Source organism: Ursus maritimus, unplaced genomic scaffold (genome assembly GCF_017311325.1).
Source record: "Ursus maritimus isolate PB19 unplaced genomic scaffold, ASM1731132v1 scaffold_46, whole genome shotgun sequence".
Lineage (NCBI taxonomy): Eukaryota > Metazoa > Chordata > Mammalia > Carnivora > Ursidae > Ursus > Ursus maritimus.
In genome coordinates this window covers 165,988-189,862 of record NW_024426619.1, presented here as the reverse complement: position 1 = coordinate 189,862, position 23,875 = coordinate 165,988, and the positions used below count along the sequence as shown (strand labels likewise).

Genomic DNA, 23,875 nt, shown 5'->3' with positions numbered 1-23,875 from the left:
AATGGCTCGCTTGACAGCCTGGGTCTCCTGTGTTATTCTAGGAGACATCTCTGGATGCCGAACTTATAGTTTTCTAGACCTTTTAGCTGTTTTGTAAATACATAATTCTCTATATTAAATCATACTGTGTGGGGATTCACAGTGTCTGGATAGATAAAATCTGACTTGCATATGCCTCCCTGGATGAGACTAATTGAAAAGCAAAAGAGATGAGCCCAGAACCCTGGGCCTCCATTGAAATTTCTTGGCTGAAAGCAGCCAGATTCTTCCTGTGGCTCCAGGTTCTCATCTAAGGAGTACATGTTTACATTTTGAAGAAAAACAGGCACCTGTGCTGCTCACATATTTCACCATCTCCTTGCCTCACATGCACTTCACTAGCACTGCTCGCCCCATCACGCAGTTGCCCCATAGACTATCGTCCTAATCATTAAAGCTACACATTTCCTTCTTGTTTTGCACTTGCTCTTGGTGTATCGATAAACTCACAATAAAAGCGGAGACAGAGGACCTTTCAACACTAGAGCGTCTGGTCCCCAGGCCCTCTCTTTCTCCTACTAAGGTGTCTGGAGTCATCTTTTCATTTGCTGTCTCGGGGTTTGCTGGCCAAACCCAACAATACTGTGTTTAAAATAACTAGGATAGGGGCGCCTGGGTGGCTCAGTCCAACTAGGATAGTTTCTGCTATCTGCAATAGATTCATGACTGGCCCACCAAAGAATTATTATACTCAGTGTAAAATCAACTGGGGATGAGATCAACAAACAGCTAGAACTCAAAGAAAAAGAAAAAAAAAACACAAAACAAAACAAGTTTCCATGACCTTTTCATATGAAAATAACCAGTTTTGGGGGATTCTGGTCCAAGATAGCCATGTAGGAAGGCCTTGAACTCACATAAACACACCAGATTTACATTTAATTATAGAGCAATTTCTCCTGAAGAAGAACTGGGGGCTGCTGAACAGCCTTTGCACAAAAGAGAGGACAGCAAAAGAAAATGGCAGGAGAGACAGAGATAGGGTAATGAAGGGAATGCCCATCCCTGAAACTGTGAACTACAGTGGGAGGGATAATAATGAGGGACTGTGAACAGATTCTTCTGCCCTGGGGCACAGAAAAAAAGCGTGATTTGAAAGAACAACTAGTATATAAAAGATCCAACCCTGGAACTCTGCCAAATGGCCAGAGGCACTGCTGGAACTCTCTCAGGGTTGGAGTATCTGGTGAGTGCCGTGGTTTACATTCTCCCTCCACCTCCTAAGTGCAGGCCAGTGCAGGATCTAGAGGCCATACTGGCCTGCTGCCTCAGCAGCCCCAGGTCACCTAGCCCACACCAGCCCTAGACACTCAGGGGCACAGAATAAAAGCACAGTTTAAAAGCAACTAGCATATAAAAAACCTGGCCCTAGAACTCCACCAAACAGTGTGTGTGGGGGGGGCTTTTGGAACTCTGCAAGTCAGAGGGGCTCCTGAGAGACATCGTTTACGCTCTGCCTCTACCTTAATAATCTGACCTGGGGCAGGGTCTAGGTACCCTAGGCACTTAGCAAGCACTAGAGCCCCTGGCCCATACCAGCCCCAACTGTCCCACCAAGGTGGCCACAGTTTAGTACACTGACACCCCTAATCAGCACTCATCACAGCTCCAGCCTTTGCACCAAGGTGACACAGGGGCAAAGGTGACACAGGGCAAAGCATCCTAGAACAGTCCATGCCCACACCACTTCAGCTTCAGCCAGCTTGCTGGGGCATCCCTGCAGCAGAATGCTCTAGGACCTCCCAGCTAATAATGCCCACTTTGGCTCCAGTGGTCCTGCCAAGGTGCCCCTGTGTAGAGTACCCCCGGACCCCCAGCTTGTGCCTCCATCAGTTCCAGCCACCCCACCAGGGCAGCCCCTGCACTGAGCACCTTGAGATACCCTGGCTCACATCAGCTTCAACTGTCCTGTCAGGGTACATTTTGAAAAGTCCAGGGAACACACTGGGGCATCTTTGTGTAGAGAGTCCTGGAACAACTTAGTTTACACTCCTTTCAGTTTCATTGTCCTGCCAAGGTGCCCTATGTGCATGGGACACCCCCACTTGCACCCACTTCATTTTCAGCTACCCTGGTGGGGCATCCTCTGTGTGAAGAGCCCAGGGACCATAGCAGCCCATGTCTACTTAAACTTAGTAATCCTGCCAGGGCACCCTCTGCATGGAGAGCTCTGGGGTCTCCAGGCTTGCACCCACTTCAACTTCCACTGTCCTGCCATAGTGCTACCTGCATGAAGAGACCCAGGACCTCCCAGCCTGCACACTGCCTGAGCTCTAGCTGCTCTGCTGGAGAGCACAGAGCACCCCAGGACCCTAGTTTATACCCACTTCAATTTCAGCTATCCTGTCCATGTGCCCTCTGCACATAGAGCCCTAGGACTCCCTGGCTTGTACCCACCTCAGCTTTAGCTGTCCTGCCAGGGTGTCCTCTGTGCTTACAACTCCAAAACCCCTACCCGCCAACCACCCAGCCTGCACCCACTTCAGTTTTAGCTTTCCTGCCAGAGCACCTGCTGCATGGTGAGCCCAGGTACTGTTAACACCAACCTGCACCTACTTAAGCTTTAACTCTTCCCAGAGCTTACAGTACATAGAGATCCCTGGGACCCCTCAGCTTTCACCTCCTTCAGCTTCTGCTGTCCTTCCAGGGCACCCACAGAGTCTCAGGGCCACTGCAGCTCAAGCCAACTTCAACTGTGGCCATCCTACCAGGGCAGACCCAGCCCACACCAGCCACAGCTCCTGCCATCCAGTGACACCACACACACAATCTGCATATGGTACAACCATACATAAGACCATTCCCTCAAGACTGAAAGATTCAGCAGTTCTACCTAATCCATAGAAACAAACATAGAAAGTCAAGCAAAATGGGGAGACAGAGAAATAAGCCCTAAAAGAAAAAACAAGAAAACTCAGAAAAATAACTAAATGACAAGCAGATAAAGAATATGCCTAATAAGAGTTTAAAGTTATGATCTTAAAGATGCTCACCAGGCTGGAGTGGAAGAACTCAGTTGAGTCGTTCAATAAAAAGATAGAAAATATAAAAAGGACCCAGAGTTGAAGAACACAGTAACTGAAATAAAAACACTAGAGAGAATCAGCAGTACATTAGTGGATACAGAAATACAGATCAGTGATCTGGAAGACAAGGTAATGGAAGCATCCAAGGTGAACAGCAGGGAAGAATTTTTAAAAATAAAATGAGGATAGGTTAAGAGATCTCTCGAACAACACCAAGGAAACAAACATTCACGTTATAGAGGTCCCAGAAGGAGAAAAGAGAAGGATACCCATTATCACCACTTTATTTAACGTAGTACTTGAAGTCCTAGCCACAGCAATCAGGGGAAAAAGCCATCCATATTGGTAGGAAGAAGTTAAACTGTCACTATTTGCAGATGACATGATACTATACATAAAAAACCCTGAAGACTCCACCAAAAAGTACAGGAACTGATAAGTTAATTCAGTAAAGTTGCAGTATACAAGATTAGTACACAGAAATTGCTTGTGTTTCTATACACTGGTAACAAAGTAGCAGAAAGAGAAATTGAGAAAATAATTCTATTTACAATTGCACCAAAAGGAATAAAGTCTCTAGTAACAAACTTAATCAAGTTAGTGAAAGAACTATACTCTAAACTATAAAACATTGATAAAGAGTTTGAAGATAACACCAAAAAAGTGGAAAGATGTACCATGCTCATGGATTAGAAGAATTAATGTTGTTACAATGCCCATCCTACCCAATACAATCCGCAGACTCCATGCAATCCCTATCCAAATACCAACATCACTTTTCAAAGAATGAGAACAAATAAAAGTAAAATTTGTATGAAACCACCCAAGAACCCAAATAGCCAAAGCAGTCTTGAAAATGAAGAATAAAGCTGGAGGTGTCCAATTCCACATTTCAAGATAATATACTACAAAGTGGTCATCAAAACAGAATGGTAGTGCCAGAGAAGAGACACACAGATTAATAGGACAGGATAGAGAGTCCAAAAATAAAGCCACACTTACAAGGTCAATTACTCTATGACAAAGGAGGAAAGAATATACAATGAAGAAAATATAGTCTCTTCAACAAATGGTGATGAGAAAACTGAACAGCTATGTGCAAAAGAATGAAACTGGACCACTTTCTTACACCATAAGCAAAAATAAGCTCAAAATGGATTAAAGACCTACATGTGAAATTTGAAACCATAAAACTCCTAAAAGAGAACATAGGCAGTAATCTCTTTGACACTGGCTGTAGCAACGTTTTTCTAGATGTATCTCCATAACCAAAGGAAGCAAAAGCACACATCAACTATTGGGACTACATCAAAATAAAAAGCTTCTGCACAGTGAAGGAAACCATCAACAAAACAAAAAGGCAACCTACTAAATAGGAGAAGATACTTGCAAATGATATATCTGATAAGGAATTACTGTCCAAGATATATAAAGAACTTATTCAACTCAATACCAAAAACAAAACAAAACAAAAAACAAAAACCCAAATAATCCAATTAAAAAAATGGGCAGAGGACTTAAATAGACATTTTCCCAAAGAAGACAGATGGCCAACAGACACATAAAGAGATGCTCAACATCACCAATCACCAGGGAAGCGCAAATCAAAACCACAATCTGATATCACCTCATGCATGTCAACATGGCTAGAATGAAAAAGAAGAGAAATAACAAGTTTTAGTGAAGATGTGGAGAAAAAGGAACCCTCATGCACTGTTGGAAAACACTATGGAGGTACCTTAAAAAATTAAAAATAGAATTACCATATCATCCAATAATTCCACTACTGGGTATTTAACCAAAGAAAATGAAACTCCAATCTGAAAAATATGTGCACTGCTATGTTTATTGTAGCATTATTTACAAGAGCCAAGTTATGGAATCAACCCAAGTGCCCATCAATAGATGAATGTATAAATAAGATGTGGTATATATATATAATGGTATATTACACAGCCATAAAGAAGGATAAGATCTTGCCATTTGTGACAACATGGATGGACGTAGAATGTATTATGCTAAGTGAAACAGACTTATTTTGCTTAGCATAATACACTCTACGTACATCCATGTCATTGTAGATGGCAAGATTACATTCTTTTTTATGGCCGAGTAATATTCCATACACACACACACACACACACACACACACACACACACTCACACACACTCACACATACATACATCTTCTTTATCCATTCATCAGCTGATGGACACTTGGACTTTTTCCATAATTTGGGTATTGTAGATAATTCTGCTGTAAACATTGGGTGCATGTATCCCTTTGAATTAGTATTTTTGTATTCTTTGGGTAAATAAGTCAGAGAAAGACAAATACCATATTATTTCACTTGTATGTGGAATTTAATGATCAAAACATGTGAGCAAAGGGAAAATAAAAAAGAGAGAGAGGCAAACCAAGAAACAGACTCTTAACTATAGAGAAAAACTGATGATTACCAAAAGGGAGGTGGATAGAGGGATGGGTTAAATAAGTGATGGGGATTAAGGAGGGCACTTGTGATGAGCACTGGGTGTTTTATGGAAGCGCTGAATCACTATATTGTACACACGAAACTAACATTACACTGTATGTTAAAAAACTGGAATTTAAATAAATAAGTAAAAAAAAGAGAGAAAGACAAATACCATATGATTTCACTTATATATGCAAACTAAAATAAAGCAAATGAATACTAAACAAAGAAACAAAAACAGAATCAGACCTATAAATACAGAGAACAAACCTTTGGTTCCCAGAGGGGAGGGCAGTGGCAAGATGGGGAAAATGGATGAAGGGAACGGGAGATACAGGCTTCCAGTTATGGAAGAGTAAGTCAAGGGAGTAAAAGATACAGCATAGGGAACATAGTCAATGGTATTGTAATAGTGTTGTGTGGTGACAGACAGTAGCTATACTTCTGTTGAACATAGTATAACATATAGAGATGTTAAATTACTGTGTTGTACACCTGAAACTAATTTAACATTGTGTGACAACTATACTCAAAAAAATATTTTTTAAAGAAAATAACCAGCTTTTTTTGGCCTTCATCTAATTATGGAAAAAATTTGGCAGCTTAATTTCTTTCAAAATATATTTCCCTCTTAATGATAATTTTTAACTCTTGGTATCTGCACAGAATCTTGAGTTTACAGCCCTAAGACATTTATAAAACTGCATGTGATAAATCATCCTGCTGCTTAAAGCCTTAGAATGGTTTCTTATTTTAATTACAAAAAAAATCAGACTCTTTATATTCACTTCATAGACTCATGTGTTAGACTACCTGGTATCTTCAATCTTTTTCATATTCACTTATTATACCTCAGCCAATTTGAACTTTGTTGTATTCTTCAAATATACCAAGTTAATCACCATCTTCAGGTTTTTGCACTACGTGTTTCCTCTGTCTAGAATGCTCTACCTCCAGATGTTTGCATGGTTGACTGTTTAGTTCATCTAGTTATCAGCCAAAATGTCACATCCACAAGAACAGCCTAGTTTAAGATGGAAAGTCGACTTATTACCCTCACCCCACACTCTCTCTTATCTATTTATCTATACTTTTGTTATCCTTTAGTTTCTGTATCTCTTCTTGAAACCATTCAGTTCATTTTCTATCTTTAATGGCTGTCTATTCCCACCAGATTGCACCTTTAGGAGAGCAGTGACTTTACCTGTCTCAATACCTCTCTCTCCCAGTGCCTAAAATAGTCCTGATGAAATGTTCAATAAATGCAGTATTTGGAAATGGATAAATTAATTTCAGATAAAATTTTCTGGTCTTGATTTTTTAATTCTTTTTTTCCCTTTAACTAGGCTACATGCTGATTAAACAGCCTCCTCATAGAAGCTTTTACTTCCTGGTTGCGAAGGGTATAAATCACAGGATTCAACAAAGGAAAGATCACTGTGTGAAAAAGAGAAACTACCTTGTCAGCCGGGAAGGCTCTGAAGGGGCGAGTATAGATGAAGATGCCAGGCCCAAACATGAGAAATATAACAATGATATGGGTGGTGCATGTGGAAACAGCCTTACTCTTCCCCTCAGAGGAAGACCCATATACACGGCAGAGGATGACCACATAGGAGGCCAGAAGGCCCAGGAAGCACAGAAGGGTCATCAGACCACTGTTGAAGACCATCAGAAGCTCCACCACAAAAGTGTCTGTGCAGGCCAGCTTGATGACCTGTGGCACATCACAGAAGAAGTTATCCAGCTGGTTTGGGCCACAGAAGGGCAAGCGGAGGATGAAGGCCACCTGGATAATGGAGTGGATAAAGCCTCCAAGCCACAGCGCCAACAGCAAGGCATGGCAGGCTCTAGGGTTCATGACAGTTGAATAGTGTAGAGGCCGACAGATGGCAATGTAGCGGTCAAAGGCCATCACAACAAGGAGTAATCCTTCCCCTCCTCCAAGGAAGTGCAAGAAAAAGAGCTGAGTGATGCAACCCCTGTAGGAGATTACCTTCTTCTCAGAAAGAAAGTCCACCAGCATCCTGGGAGCCACAATGAAGGAATAGGATGCATCCAGGAAGGCCAAGTTGCCCAGAAAGAAGTAGAGGGGGGCTGTGAGGCCAGGGTCTGATCTGATGGTGAGGATGATGAGGAAGTTTCCAGGGAGGATGATGAGATAGAAAATTAAAATTAGAACAAAGACCAGGAGCTGAATATCTTGAGATTGGGTCAGACCAAGAAGGATGAATTCTTTCACCACTGTGCTGTTGTCATTTTCCATCTCCTCTGCCTGCAGTACATCAAGAAGCAGAGTGATTGTTGTTATTGTTTCTTCCATCTAGAACCTCATTCTTCTCCAACTAAAAATATTTGACATATCTGGGGGCTCAGTTGGTTAAGCATCCAACTCTTGATATGGGCTCAGGTCATGATCTCAGGGTTGTAAGGTTGAGCCCCAGACATGGAACCTGCTTAAGATTCTCCCTCTGCCCCTCCTTCCCCCTTGATCCCCCTTCCTCTATTAAAAAAATTTTTTTTTGACATGTTTGTCACATCAGCTAAAATCATGTCTCAACCCTCACCAACATCCTGGGTAAACTCCAAACATTTTGTTAACTCCAGACTTAAAGCAAGCAAACCAACAAACAAAAATACTGTTTTCATACCACAATTCTTATTCCCATCCAACCATGCGCTTCTATAGAACTGCTCTCCACTCTAAGAATCTGGCATCCTACACGTTGGGATTCCTACCTTCCTGGGTCATATGAGAAGGTTCCTAATTGAGATACAACATAACTCCAATTATTAAGATCTTTGCATTTTTATGGTTGTACTGTGCTTGAGACTTAGCTATTTTCTTGAAATTACACCTCTTTTCATTCACCAAGTCCAATTTTTTTCTTAAGTATTTCCTTTTATCAGTTCCTGTGGAATTCTCAGTTCCTGCCCCAACTCCCTGCCTTGCCCTCTGTATTCTTTTATTAATTCTCTTACTACATTACCCTCCTCTGGTCTGGTGTCTTTCTATTACCCTGACTCCAAACTGATCATCAGGATCCCAATGATAACTCCAGTTTTCATGTAACTTAGGGGCAATTTCCTGGCTATGTCCCTGGTTAAATACCACTTATATAGCCACTCCATACGTTGTTCATCTAGCTTAATTAACACTGCTTACATACTCCCAGTCTCCGTCTCTCTCTGATCCCTGTATAACACCCAAGGGTGGAGAGCCTTTAGTCTTTCAACAAACAATATGCTACAATACAAAATTTGCAAATATAACATTTTAAAAAATTAGTTATGTCAATGCATAAAATCATAGCATAGAACAGGTCGAAGTAACAAAAAAGATCCTATAGTCTAATATATTCCTTTCAAATATAAGAAAACTAAGGCAACTGTGGTTACCTAAGTCTAGAATGAGTTTTCTCTTTTGTTCTGATTGACAAGTAGTGAAAGAATGCAAGTGTGTTCTTTTTCATTTAAATAAAGAAATTACTAACACAGCTCTCAACAGTGGATGTCCTTTTTTTGTGTACTTAAATAAAAATAATATTGCTAGTCTAAAAATCACACCTTTGTGGAGCCTAGAATTAGAAGATGAACCTTGTCTAAATTATTGGAGGGAAAATCCAGACTTAAGGCTCAGGCCATTTAGTGGGGTGTGCTCATTTCAGAAGGGACACATGATGATTCATTGAAGAGTGAACATAAAATAGTGTGTGTATATATATATATATATATATAGTATATAATTATGCATATATGTACATATTGCATTTTAATTTTAACTACATAACTGCATATACTTAAGGTACATATTCAAAAAATTTTGTCACAGATATGAAATGTTCTTAAAGTTTGAAAATTGCTAATCTACAGAAAAATATAATGTGATATATACCAGTGCTCCCCTATCCTATTTAACTAAATAGCACAGTTGCTTTAAGTAAGTTCTGTGGAATATGGAGTGCCAAAAAAGGGGGACATCTTTGCCAGAAAATGCTAATGGGTCAGTAATTAGAAAGAAAGACTAGAAGAGACAAGGATGAAGGAAAGAAAGAAGAGGAGAGAAATAGAAAAGCAGTAAGTCTATATAGTGTACTGTTAGGATACATATTTTAGGAAACATTAAAAATATCTGTTTTAAGTATGTCTGAAGCTAGTTGAGTGGATAATATATAGGTTTCCATTGTATTACTTACAGCCAAAGGTAGAATTTTTGAAAGTCTTATTCAACATATCAATCAGTATATATACACAGTATACATATACACAAACACCACACACAGGGAAAGTGGGACCTACACAGAATTTTAACTATGCTACCCAAAGCAATCTACACATTCAATGCAATCCCTATAAAATACCATCAACATTTTTCATAGGGCTAGAACAAACAATCCTAAAATTTGCATGAAACCAGAAAATACCCCGAATAGACAAAGTGTTGTTGAAAAAGAACCAAAACTGGAGACATCAGAATTCTAGACTTCAAACTGTATTACAAAGCAGTAGTCATCAAGACAGTGTGGTACTGACACAAAAACAGACATATACATCAGTGCAACAAAATAGAAAACCCAGAATTGGACCCTCAACTTTATGGTCAACTAATCTTCATCAAAGCAGGAAAGAATATTCAATGGAAAAAGACAGTCTTTTCAGCAAATGGAGTTGGGAAAATCAGACATTCTTCATGCAGAATGAAACTGGACCACTTTCTTACACTATACATACACAAAAATAAACTCAAAATGGATGAAAGACCTAAATGTGAGACAGGAATCCATCATAATCCTAGAGGAGAACACAGATAGCAACCTCTTTGACAGACTTAGCAACTTCTAGCTAGACACATCTCCAAAGGCAAAAGAAACAAAATCAAAAATGAATTATTGGGACTTCATCGAGGTAAAAAAACTTTTGCACAGCAAAGGAAACAGTCAACAAAACTACTGAATGGGAGAAGATATTTGCAAATGTCTTATCAAATAAAGGGCTAGTATCCAAAATCTATTAAAAAAACTCATCAAACTCAACACCCAAGAAACAAAAAAATCCAGTCAAGAAATGAGCAGAAGGCATAAACAGATGCTTCTCCAAAGACATACAAGTGACCAACAGACACATGAAAAAAAATTTTTTTTGCAGGCTTTCCAAATTAGCTTCTCTGTTCACTTTTTAACTTTTCAACATTTGGGCAGCCATTTGTCTCAACATTCATTCCATCATCTGCCTATAAAAATATACTCAGGAATGTAAGTCAGAGCCCCCTTTTACTTACTTAGGAATTTTGAATCCCACAAGCTCACTCAATAGTGTATTATTTCATGATATGTTAGTGTTCAATGATATCTCTAAGACATCAGAGGATTTCTGAAGGTCTTTGTGATAGGCTCCTCCACTCTGCCTCTTTCCTGTCTTTCATTCCTGTTTTTTAACTATTACCTAAACAGATGGTATTACATACTACCTGACATCTGATTCATTTTCATCACCTATCCCCTTTTCATCTGTGTACCTTCTGTACCTGTAATTCTGAAACGGTGGCTGAAATAGATCCAGAGACTATGTATGAAACGAGCCTTTTTCTAAGTAAAATAAATTTCTGGGAAAAATTCTACAAATTATGGCCCTTTTCAGAATAAAAATATCTTATTTTAACCAGTTAGTGGGAAAAGTGTTGTCAAAAGAAGCTGAAACAAAAATCAAAATCCTCACCACTGTGTCTCCAATCTTCCTTGCCATTTCAGCTAATTCATAAATTATCACTGTGGCAATGATGATATATTAGAGAAGTAGGGAAGGTGAGGGAGAAGGGCTACTCTCATTTTTAGGGTGGGGACACAAACATCTGCTGGCAAACTGTGCATGCCTAGAGTACAAACCCTGGTCAGACCAGCCTATGGAGCTAGGTGTTTAGAGACCGAAGGGGCTTCCCCATCTCTTTGAAACATTCACTCATGCTTCCTTCCTTATGTTCTGTCCTCTTTCTCTCCCCTTTCAACTTATCACCACATCTTCATTTTCCTAACTTATTTTTGTAACTTCGATTATGGTTTCTTTTCCTCTTTTAATTTATTGAACTCATTTCCCCCAATTTTCTCTCCCTGTTTACTCTACCTACTTTAAATCTCACTCTTCTTTATAATTTTCTCTTCTTTCTCCCTATCATTCACTCATGTTCTTTTCTGTCTGAAATATTTTGTCTCTCTGCTTGTCCTCTTGTTCGTTGCTACTCCACTATATACCATGCCTGTCTTGCCATTATATCTAAAAACAAAACAAAAACCTTATTGTTGGTTCCTTTCAAACAAAAATGAGCAATAACTACACTTCCCACCATATTCCATTCTTTTTTTTTATATTTGTGTGTTTATTATATACCTCATTACATCGCATAAGTGGTCGCTGACAGATGTCCTTTAGAGCTGTTCATGGACACTGGACACCTGACAGGATGGACCTTTGAACTGACCAGATGTAGCAGTTCTTCCATTATTAAATTTAGCAGTTCTTCCATTATTAAATTGAGAATTCTTACAAAAAGAAGATATGTGTATCAGAAGGAGTAATCCATTCTTAACAGTCTACAAAATAAAGTTTATGTCACTCTTAAATACTAATTATTTTCTCTTGAGTGGTATCCTTCTTACAGTTTAATTAATCTGAACCACTCATTAATTACTTCCCATTCACTCATATATATTTTTTCTGCACATAAGTGAACCTGATAAAATGAGATGCTTTACCTTTTTTCAACAAATCTCAGTATCATTCTAGTGAAATGAATATATTTAACAAAGTTTCCAAAATTTGAGGTAATGTCTGTCAGCATATTGATTGGAGCTTGTAGGTTATTTGAGTGTAAATTAGTAAGTTTTACATATTCTTAAAACTGTGGATCAAGCTGAAGAACGTGATCAAAGATGTAATTGATACTGATGGTAATGGTGGACATATAAAGCACTAAACAAATGTATAGGTCTTCAGCCAGGAAATTCACTCATCAGTAAAATGAGATGGTTAAATTATTCCTAAATTCCCTAATTTTTTAGGCAGTTTAACAATGTAGAAATATCCTTAGTTTGGAACCCTTTTATATGATTTTAATGCCTTTTTAGAATGAGTGAGTGTTGGCTCAGCAATTCAGTAAATGTATGACCCTGGGAAAGTCACCCACCTTTCAGAAGGCTGGCTTTTCATCTTTCACATAGAATAATGTGTTGACTCTTTCTGTCAGACAGGGATATAAGGCTCATGGTATATAAGGATGACGGCAATAATAAGTAACTTATTCAAGAATGTTTAAACCAAAGCTAACCCTGCAAATACATAGATATTAAGAGGTAGCTCTAATGAATGGACATATTGCCACGAGATTCTTTGTCGATGGCTGTAGGGTAAACCCTGGGTGATGGTAGCCACAAAAATCAGAGTGAGTAATAGAAGAAATTGGGGCGGTGCAGTAAAGCTTTTCATGTAAAATTGCCAATGCTGTCAGTTGTTTATGTATCAGTCTTTTCTCAGTTTTACAGCTTTCTTTGTCAAAGCCCTATGTTTTGAATAATAGAACCAGAGGCAACAGAAGAAACTCTCAAATATGTTGTATTATGGAAATTAAGATATCTGGGCTAATCTTCTGCAAAATGATAAAATCTGTTAAGTTTTTCTCTAGAGACTTTAGCCTAACTTTCTGTAGTTTCCTTCCTTTCATCTGTAGTTTATAAGGACAACAAAACATATCATTCATTCGTATGCTCCTTGGTTTTAACACCAGATGTCAATTCTCTGAAGGCTATTGATAATTTCACTTACTTATGATAAGAGAATAAAAGTTTTTGGGCATCAGTAAAGTAATTCTAAGCATCAAGAACATATGGAGATCTCTTAGGGGAAAGGAAGAAAATGCCACACTGCTGAATTTAGGTCTTTGGCTCTGCTGTTCCTACTGAAACTCTGACCTCTATTCCATTGTATTCCAAGGCAGCAGTTAAAGCAGTAGAACAGCTGTATTATCTTCTCCATTGTCCTCTCCTTGTTTCTTGTAAATATGAATCCTACTCCCAGCCCTGGAAATTTGAGTCTCCAGGGGTTTTATGTAATTCTCACAAAGTAGCCATACTTCCTCCCCTGAAAAAAACACGACAACAAAAAACCCCATTAATTGACCATTCTTACTGTCCACAAATATTTGTTCTCACATAGGGATCTTATATTTTGGAACCTCTTTAACTCTTTATGATGCAATGGAGAAAGTGCTTTGGAGACTTGAGACTACCACAACCCTATTGAATATTTCCAAAGGGAGCTATTAGAATGTGAAATACCAGCGCTTTGGAAGGGATAAATATTTTTAAATATGTCACATAATGCCACACTGGATTAATTCTGAATTCTAAAACCTTTTAAACGAAGACATCAGAATTACAGATATTTCCTTTTGCGGGAGTTCCCAGTATGGCTCAGCATGACAGTTACTGATCCTGTCTTTATTTAAAGTTTGGCATTTATTTTGTTCATCATGGATTTTTAAAATTAATTTTGATTTTTAAAAACATTAAAATAGTGTTTCTCTTTATCACTAAGTTATTGGGGTATTTTTGTCACTCCCTTAGATTTTACACTCAAGGCAAGTGCTTGACTTATTCTCTAGCATCACCATGATCTGGCTCTGAAATCAAATAATGTGGCCAAGTCAGTAATTCGTATGTAAGAGTCAGCATACTGCTGGTGATGAAGACATAATGCTCGTGAAGACTTTGAAGGCATAATTCTTCTTAGAGGAAAGAACTGTTTGGTGTAAGACAGACCATTTACTCAAGGGAAAGTGACTTCCCATAGAGGATGTGAAAAGATATATCATGATCTCAGGATTTGTTGTTTACTCACTTTTACTCTGCTCAGCAAAACCAAAAACGAATACCTTTTTGTTTTTTCCACCAAAGATTATTCAAATAAATTAAGGGTCAGAGCAATTAAATGCAACTTAATTTTTTATATCTGTTTTTATTGTTTTGCATTAAAGGGAAACCTGAGTTTATGAGTCACTTTACAGTTGAAATAATGAACACACATTTTTGTGAACTATAATTCATAATCAAATTTTGTTTTGTCCTAATCTATTTTCAGCTCAAAACCACAATGTGAAAAGTAGAAAAAGAGAAAAAAGAGATAAAGGATGATCAAAATATAGAACAGGAAAACAGAGAAAGGAGACATAAATGGAAAGGCAATTATATTACATATATAATAATATGTTATAATTATATAAATAAATTACATATATAATTGTATATAATATATAATTATATAAATATAAATATATGAGTAACAGCCTCATCCTGGAGTAGGTTAGAATCCTGCCACAAAAGACTCCTAAAAATGTGATATTTTTCTGTAGTTATAATCTGGGACTTCCTCACTTTTTAATATTCACCCCAATACATAAGATAAAATTAAGCTGAAGATCTAAACTAATTCTCAAAATGGAGGCTTTTTAACCCAGCTGGGAAAGCATTATCATGTTAGATTTACAACCTGAGAAAAAACAAATGAATAAAAAAAAATGTGATATTTTTCTGTAGTTATAATCTGGGACTTCCTCACTTTTTAATATTCACCCCAATACATAAGATAAAATTAAGCTGAAGATCTAAACTAATTCTCAAAATGGAGGCTTTTTAACCCAGCTGGGAAAGCATTATCATGTTAGATTTACAACCTGAGAAAAAACAAATGAATAAAAACATTTTCAAAAGTTGTATTCTCAGATTGACTTAAGATATTGTATAGTTGATTTGCTGATCAAAAAGCATATACACAAAAATAACCCACTACAGTGAAAAGACTGCCAGATAGAAAGTAAAAAGCTAAGGATGTAGTGCTGGCTTCAATCTATAAATGTTCCATGGATTTGGAAAATAATATCACCTTTCTCAGACTGTTATCCCACCTATAGGTGGGGCATTTTTCTTTTTTGTTTGTTTTGTTTTATTTAAAGATTTATTTATTTGAGAGAGAGCATGAGCAGGAGGGGCAGAGGGAGAAGGAAAGAGAACCGCAAGCAGACTCCACATCAAGCACCCTACACAGGGCTCCATCTCATGACCCTGAGATCACGACCTGAGCTGAAACCAAGCGTTGGTCACTCAACTGACTGTGCCACCAGGAGCCCCAGGGTATTTTTGGATTTTTTTTTAATATTAATATATGAACAATTTATCTCTGTTACTGAGTTTATTGACACTCCCTTAGATTCTGTACCCAATTCAACAATCACTTACTGTCTACCATGAACCAGGTAGTATTTTAAGTGTCCAGAATACAGTAGAGACAAGACTAACAACATCCCTGTTCTTTGGAATTTTACATTCTACCACAGGGAGACAGACAATAAACAAGCAGGAAAGAGAACGTCAGATAGTAATGAGTGTGATAATGAAAATATAACAGTGTGTTGGAGAAATCTTGAGAAAAATACTGCTATTTTAGATGGTCACGGAGGTTCTTTCTGAGGCAGTTTCATAAAAGTGAGATCTGAAGGTTGAAAAGAAGCCATTCTAGAGAGAAGTCATCAAAAAGAAAGATCTGGTGTGCTGAGGAAGAGAAAACAGGCCAGGGTGTCAAGAGAGTGAAAAATTTATATACAGAGAAAATTGCTTCCCATCTTTGTCCCCCACCTATACCTTCCATACACACAAAATTCCTAATAAGAAATACTATCATTTTTCTGTATCTTCCAAAGAGTATTATGCATACATAAGCAAGTGGATTGTACATTTTTCCCTATTAATAAACAAATGTGATAAACATCCCAAAATAGGGGATTATTTAAATACATTTTAATAACAGCATACGAGTCAAGACTTCATTCACAGGTATTTAAAATACTAGATATATAAAATATGTAAGTTCATGTATAATATAGGTTCTAGAATATTTTTTAAAGTTTTTACATGCTGAAAAATGGGAAAATATATTCCAAAATATTATATACATTCTCTGGCCTTTTTCCTACTGTGTATATTTCTCATCAATTCCTTTCTACCAGTCATTTTTTTAAATTACTGTTATTGTTATTAACATCACATTATGTAAAACTCTATATTGCATATTTCAAAATTTCCCATTCTACTTTTTACAGTAAAAAAAAAAATAATATATTCAATTACTCATTCTCTCCTTCCAACCATTATGGAAAGTCTACCAGAGTGAGTCAATGTGCCAGAGATGAAGTACAAAAATAAGACAAACACTAACCTCAAGGAAGACAGAAAATTGTGAATAATGCACAAAAATTTACATAATCGTGAGATGTTTTGTTAAAGAACGATGCTTAGGGTATCATAAGAGCAAAGAGAAGTGAACACAGTGTGGGGCATTAGAAATATTTCAAGAAGGAAGAAGCATTATAGCTGGGTCTAGATTGAAATATTCACTAGAGAGTGGTAAAAGGAGAGAACGGAAAGTGCAAAGGCATCAAAGAATCAGAACTGTGCATGTGCAGAAATAGTAACAGACAAGATTGGGAAAACAAGGTAATTGCTAAGAGTAGTTGTATTTGATTAAGTTTGTAATTCAGCAAAAGGAAATTCAGGAAGTACCCATGAGAGTGCTGTTTCACACTGTATGTAAGGAATATATATAGCTGACTTGATGAAATTTACAACGTCTCAGTATGTTGTTTATATATCCTGTAGATACATCATCAGAGTAAATTCAGTTTCAAAAGTATACTCTTACATTTAAAGTTCAGAATTTATTATGGCATTCAACATGGCAGGTCTTAATCTGATAGATTTTATTCTAGGATATAAAACAAATTTCAACACATTTTTTTAAAATTGAAATCATATCAAATATGTTCTTGGACCACAATGAAACTAAATTAGAAATATATTAGGCTAATTCCCAAATATTCAAGAAAGAAACACACTCTAACTAACCCCATGAGTAAGAAAGTCAAAGAGAATAGAAAATAGTTTTAATTGCATGAAAATGAAAACACAATTTCTAAATATATGCAAGATTTAGATAAAGCAGTGCTAGAGAGAAATGTGTAGCATCAACTGAATATATTAAAGGGTTTATAACAAAGGGTTTTGGTTTTGTTTTTGTTTTAAAGATTTTATTTATTTGACAGAGAGACAGCCAGTGAGAGAGGGAACACAAGCACGGGGAATGGGAGAGGAAGAAGCAGTCTTCCAGCAGAGGAGCCCTATGCGGGGCTGGATCCCAGAACACCGGGATCACGTCCTGAGCCGAAGGCAGACGCTTAAAGACTGAGCCACCCAGGCGCCCCTGTAACAAAGGGTTTGAATCAATAGTCTAATCTTCCACTTTAGAAAAAAGAACAGGAAATTAAATGCAAAGAAAGAAAGAATGTAATAACATAGATACAAGAAGAAATACAAAAAATTAAGAAAATAGAGAAAAATAAATAAAACCAAAAGCTAGTCTTTTTATAAAGAACAAGAATATTCATAAAACTTTACCCAGACTAGTCAAGAAAAAAAAAGAAATGACAAAAATGTCAATATCAGGAATTAAAAAGAGGGGCAATCACTATAGGTATTACAAAAATTTAAAGAATATTAAGGAAACATTCTGAGCAATTTATGCCAATGAATCTGATAACTTAATTGAATGAACAAAATTCTAAAGACATTAACTGCCAAAGCTAATTCTAGAAGAAGTAGATTGAATAAATGTGTATCTATTAAAGATACTCAATTTGTACTTAAACATCTTCCCACAAAAAAAACTTCAGACCCGGATGGCTCCTCTAGTGAAAACTATCAAACATTTTTTGAAGAAATAATACCAATTCTAAACAAACTCTTTCAAAAAACAATATAAAAGGGAATATATTTTCTAATATCTGCTAATATATTCTTGTACACATTGAGTTATTTAAAAGTGTCTGGCTTAAAATGTCTGGCTTAATTCACAAGTATATATAGTTTTTTTTCTTAATTATTTCAAATTCAACTCCATTGTGGTCAGAAAATATATTTTGTATGAAATATACTGAGGCTTTTTTATGTGCCAGCGTATCCTCTATCTTGACAAATGTCTTGTGTGCACCTGCAAAAACCTGTGTTCTTCATTGTTGAGTGTAATACTCTATAAATAGCAACTAGGTTAAGTTGTTTAGTTTCTATTACCCTACGGATTTTTTATCACATGTTCTACCAATTTTCAAAAAAAAGTTATTAAAATCTCAATCCATGCTTTTGGGTTCTCCACTTCTGTATTTAGATATGTCTGTATTCGTGCATAAATTGTTAAGTTCTGCTACTAGAGGAATCACATTTAAGATTGTATGTCTTGATGAATTGACATTTTTATCGCTGTGAAATTCTTTTATAAATACCTAGTAATACCTCTAGGTCCTTGAAGTTTACTTTGTTATTAATACAACCATGCCATGAAATGGTTAATGTTCGCATGGTATATTGGGTTCTCCAGAGAAACAGAACCAGTAGGATAGATACATAATTAAGAGAGAGAAAGAGAGGGGGAGGGAAGGTGGGAGGGATGCAGTTTATTATGATGAATTAGTTCATGTGATTATGGAAGTAGAGAAATCCTACAATCTGCCATCCGCTAAATGAAGACCCAGGAAAGCCAGCCATGTCATTCAGTCCAAGTTCAAAGGTCTGAGAACCAGGGGAGCTGATGGCATAAATTCCAGTCCAAGAACTAGAAGAGATGAGATGAAATGTACCAGCTTAATCAGCGAAGCAAGAAGAAAAAGCAAATTCCTCCATCCTCTGAGTTTTTTGCTATTCAGGCCCTCAACGGATTGAATGACCTCTACCCATGTTGGAAAGGGCAATCTACTTCACTGAGTCCACCAGTTCAAATACTAATCTCATGCTAACACTATCACAGACACACCAGAAATAATGTTTAATCTGAAGACCCATGGCCAGTTGACACATAAAATTAAACATCACATATGGTATATCATTCTCCACCCTCATACTTAAAACATATCTGTGACTTTATATTTAAGAATTGATATATCTCATAAACAGTATATACTTGAATCTTGTTCTTTTATACAGTCTGAAAATCTTTTTTTAATTGGTATGTTTGGTCCATTTACATTTAATATTATTGTTGATATTTGGGTTCATTATATTTGTCCCATTATTCTTCATTCCTTTGCATTTCTTTCCTTCTTTTGGATTGAATATTTTTAATATTCCATTTTCTCTCCTTAAAAGACTATCTAATAAAGTCTCCATGTATTATTTTTGTGTGTGTGTGGGGGTGCTCTAGTGATTATAATATTCATCTGTAGCTTACTAGTCACTCCAAATTTTTATTCAAGGATATTTCATGAAGAGTGTATTTTTACATATATATATGTATATATATAAATCTTTTATCCTCTTTTAAGTCCTCTGTGCTATTGTTGTCATATATTTTACTTCTATAAAAGTTATAAGCCCCATAATATCTTATTATTTTTTAAGCAGCTAAGTATTTTATAAAGTAAATAATACAAGGTAAAAATAGACTTTTGCCGTATTTACACACTTATTTACCATTTCCAGATCTTTTCATTCTTCCTCATTAATTCAGGTTTCCATCTGACATATTTTACTGTTGAAGAATTTCCTGAAGAACTTCCTTTGGCATGACTTTTTTATGTAGGTCTGCTAGCAACAAATTCTCATCTTTTATGAATATTAAAATGCCTGTTGCACCTTTCTTTGTTTTTTTTTTTTTAAAGATTTTATTTATTTATTCGACAGAGATAGCGACAGCCAGAGAGAGAGGGAACACAAGCAGGGGGAGTGGGAGAGGAAGAAGCAGACTTATAGCGGAAGAGCCTGATGTGGGGCTCGATCCCAGAACGCCGGGATCACGCCCTGAGCTGAAGGCAGACGCTTAACCGCTGTGCCACCCAGGCGCCCCTTACCTTTCTTTTTGAAGTTTATTTTGACTAGATATGGAATTCCAGCTTCACAATTCGTTTTTCTTAAGAATTTTTAAAATTGTATTTCACTGACATGGTGTCCATTGTTTCGATAAAATGTCAACCACCATTCTTGTTGCTCCTCTGAACTGTCTTTTTTTTTTTTTTTCTCTACTGCTTTTAAGATTTTCTTTTCAGGGGTGCCTGGGTGGCTCAGTCGGTTAAACGTCTGACTCTTAGGATTTTGGCTCAGGTCATGATCTCGGGGTTGTGGAATTGAGCCCTGAGTCAGACTCCATGCTCAGTGTGGAGTCTGCTTGGGATTCTCTCTCTCTCTTCCTTAGCCCTTTCCTGCTCATGTGCTCTCTCTCTTGCTCAAAATAAACTAATATGAGATCTTAAAAAAAAGAAAAAAGATTTTATTTTCATATTTGGTTAGCACATATTATACTGTGGTCTTATTTGTATTTATACTGCTTGAATTTTGTGGAGTTTCTTAGATATCTGAGTTAATGTTTTTGAGAATTCTTGACAGTTACTTCTTTTCCTTGTCCCATTCTCTCTCTCCTCTTCTGGAATCCCAATTACATATATGTTTTACTATTTGATATTGCCCCAAAGTATATTAATACTATTAATATTTTTAATCTTTTATCTCAGCACTTCAGCTTGGGTTATTTCTAATTACCTGTCCTCACCATCATTAGTCATTCTGTCTACATTGTCCACAGTGCTGTTCATTCATCTCTTCTGAAGCATTTCTTTTAATTTCAAACATTGTTATTTTCAAATCTAGCATATCCATTTATATTTAAAGTTCATACTTCTCTCCTGAAATCCTCATCTATTTATCCATTTATCACTTATTTGATATATTTATAGTAGTTTTCTAAAGTCTTTGTCTGATAATTACATCATATGGTTCATCTGGTAGTTTTTGTCTATCAATGTTTTTCTATTAATTATGAGATAACTCTTCCTTGTTTTATTTTCTTGGCATAGCTCCTAATTTTTTATTATATTCCTAATACTTTCAATAAAAATTCAATGGAAGATGAAGAGTAGTATTTAATTTTATTTTGCTTAATTCTTCAGAAACTTCAATCCTCTTCCTCTGTCCAGAAGTTAGAATAAGGGTACACCTGGGTGGCTCAGTTGGTTAAGTGTTTGCCTTTAGCTCAGGTCAGGATCCTGGGGTCCTGGGATCGAGTCCTGCATTGGTCTCCTTGCTCAGCAGGGAGCCTGCTTCTCCCTCTCCCTCTGCTTGTGGCTCCCCCTGGTTGTGTTCACGATCTCTCTCTCTGACAAATAAATAAAAAAATATTTTAAAAAATAAAAAAGAAGTTAGAATGAGGATCTGATCTTCAGATTCCTTCATAGGTCTAGTTTAACTGGGACTTGGAATCATCTTTAATTCAACTGAACTTAGCTCAGATTAGTTTTACCTCCAACATTTGCCAACTGCCAGCAAGGTCTTTTCTGACACTTGGAGCTGACACTTGGAGCCAGGAGGAGTTTGAGCCACACTTCAGATATTTTTGTTTCCCTTATGATTCAACTCTATAGACATCAATACCCAAGCACTACAATAATGGCTGGGAAAGTACAAATCCCCTCTGATTTTCATTTCTTCCTGCAGTGTCCCTTTTCTGAGAAAATTACTGGTATGGGTATCAGTGGTTGTTGGGGGAGAAATTTATAAAAGTGAGCTATTTATTTTTGTGTTTGGGACTTTTTTGGATTCCAGTCTGTCCACGGCTTAGCGCTTTTTCCTCACCTCTACCAAATATCTCAATCTATGGTAGCATAACTCCTCCATGTGCCCATATCCAGACCAGATAACTTGCCTACAGATATAAAAACTGCCATAACTCTCTGCTCATCTAGATGGGCTTTGTCCCTCTCTGGAGCTCAGTAATAAGGCTTCCTTGCTCCACCCCCTCTTTAGAAGCCTCACAGAAATGTATGATTTTTATTTTTCACTTTTCTGTTGTTGATAATACATGAGCAACATTATTCTACAAGCTGACCACAATCAGTGCTCTGTATTCTTATGATTTGTTTTTGAGAATAAAATTATAAGCTCTTCCATTTTTTCCTTTGTTAATTATCTATTACTTTCAATTGCCCCTTTCCAGTTTCCTTCTGGGTATATAATTGTTTCTTTCGTATCATACTTTCTCACTTCCAAGATTTTAAAACTATTATCCTACATTTTCCCACTATTTTTGGCATTGTTTTATTTTGTTTTCCAATAAAGCTGAAAACATATAAACAGGTTCTTCTAGGACTTTGTGTCTAGAGTTCCAGATTCGGACTATCAAATGAGCTCATGTAAAGCTTGAATTTAGAAAAAATTAATTGGAGAGAGAGGCAGTAACATTAAAGGTATTCTATATCATCCTCCTGTTCCCAAACCATGGCTAACTGGTACAGTCTTTCAGTCAGTAGCTGCAAAATGGCTTCTTGTTTCCCTATTCCCCTGATTATTTCAAAGATAGATCACTTAGCATGTTAGTTTTATACTGTTTTTCTGGCAGTCATGTATGGATGCCCAGCATAAAAAATAGTCTTCTATCCCTTAAAAGATTTTACAAGTACCTAATTTCCCACACTAAGCCCCATTATATTTAAAATAACTAAAGTAGTTTATGTAATCTCCAATACAGTCTATAGTACCAAATAACTATCATTATCATAATGAGTGAAATCAATTGATGGCAAGGTTTAACTTACAGGTAGGATTTGTAAATACCCATTAGTAATAATCATGAAGAACTGAAAAAAATCAAGTGAAATCATTTCATGACATTTTTCTATAAAACCAATTATTCTCCTTTCTTACCCATTTACCAAATTGGGGTGGGGGGAATATACCTATCAATCAATCAATCAATCAATTATATATATATATGGAGAGAGAGAGAGAGAGAGAGGGAGAGACTTTTTTCAAAACAAGTCTGAAGAATAACATTTGGCTTGTAATGGTGTTTTGCAGCTTACTGCTCTCTGCCAGAATCTTCATGTTGCTCTAAACCAAAGACACAATTGTGAATGCGTGACTCTCTTGCTTGAAATATTAACGTGTATTCTTACAGCAATTAGAATAAAACTCCTTATCTCAGCCGAAAAGACCTTAGTGATTTGACCCTTACAGTAACATTTATTTATCCCCTAAATCTCTCACAATTATTCATCACACTCCAACTGAGAAGCTCTCAGGTGTTTCTTTCATATTCTTTAAGCATACCAAGTTTATTCCCTAATTATACATAACTCTCCCTCATTGCCTACAATAGTACCTGACAAATGGGAGGTACTCAGTGAAAAACAATACTTGTTACATGAATGTTATGATTTACAGCAAGAATTTCCTCTTCTTTACTTCATATTATAAAATCTAT

General features: G+C 36.7%; 1 protein-coding gene across 1 annotated transcript; it reads right to left on the bottom strand.

The window, feature by feature from the left end:
* Nucleotides 1-6,884: 6,884 nt before the first annotated feature.
* Nucleotides 6,885-7,855, bottom strand: LOC103680921 (olfactory receptor 4N2). Its single transcript, XM_008710435.2, has one exon. It carries the CDS (start codon nt 7,806-7,808, stop codon nt 6,885-6,887), a length of 924 nt encoding a protein of 307 aa, XP_008708657.1. The 5' UTR covers nt 7,809-7,855.
* Nucleotides 7,856-23,875: the final 16,020 nt, after the last annotated feature.

Bases quoted from the DNA above. Each gene is read 5' to 3' on its own strand.
- LOC103680921 (XM_008710435.2), bottom strand. From the start codon at position 7,808: ATGGAAAATGACAACAGCACAGTGGTGAAAGAATTCATCCTTCTTGGT.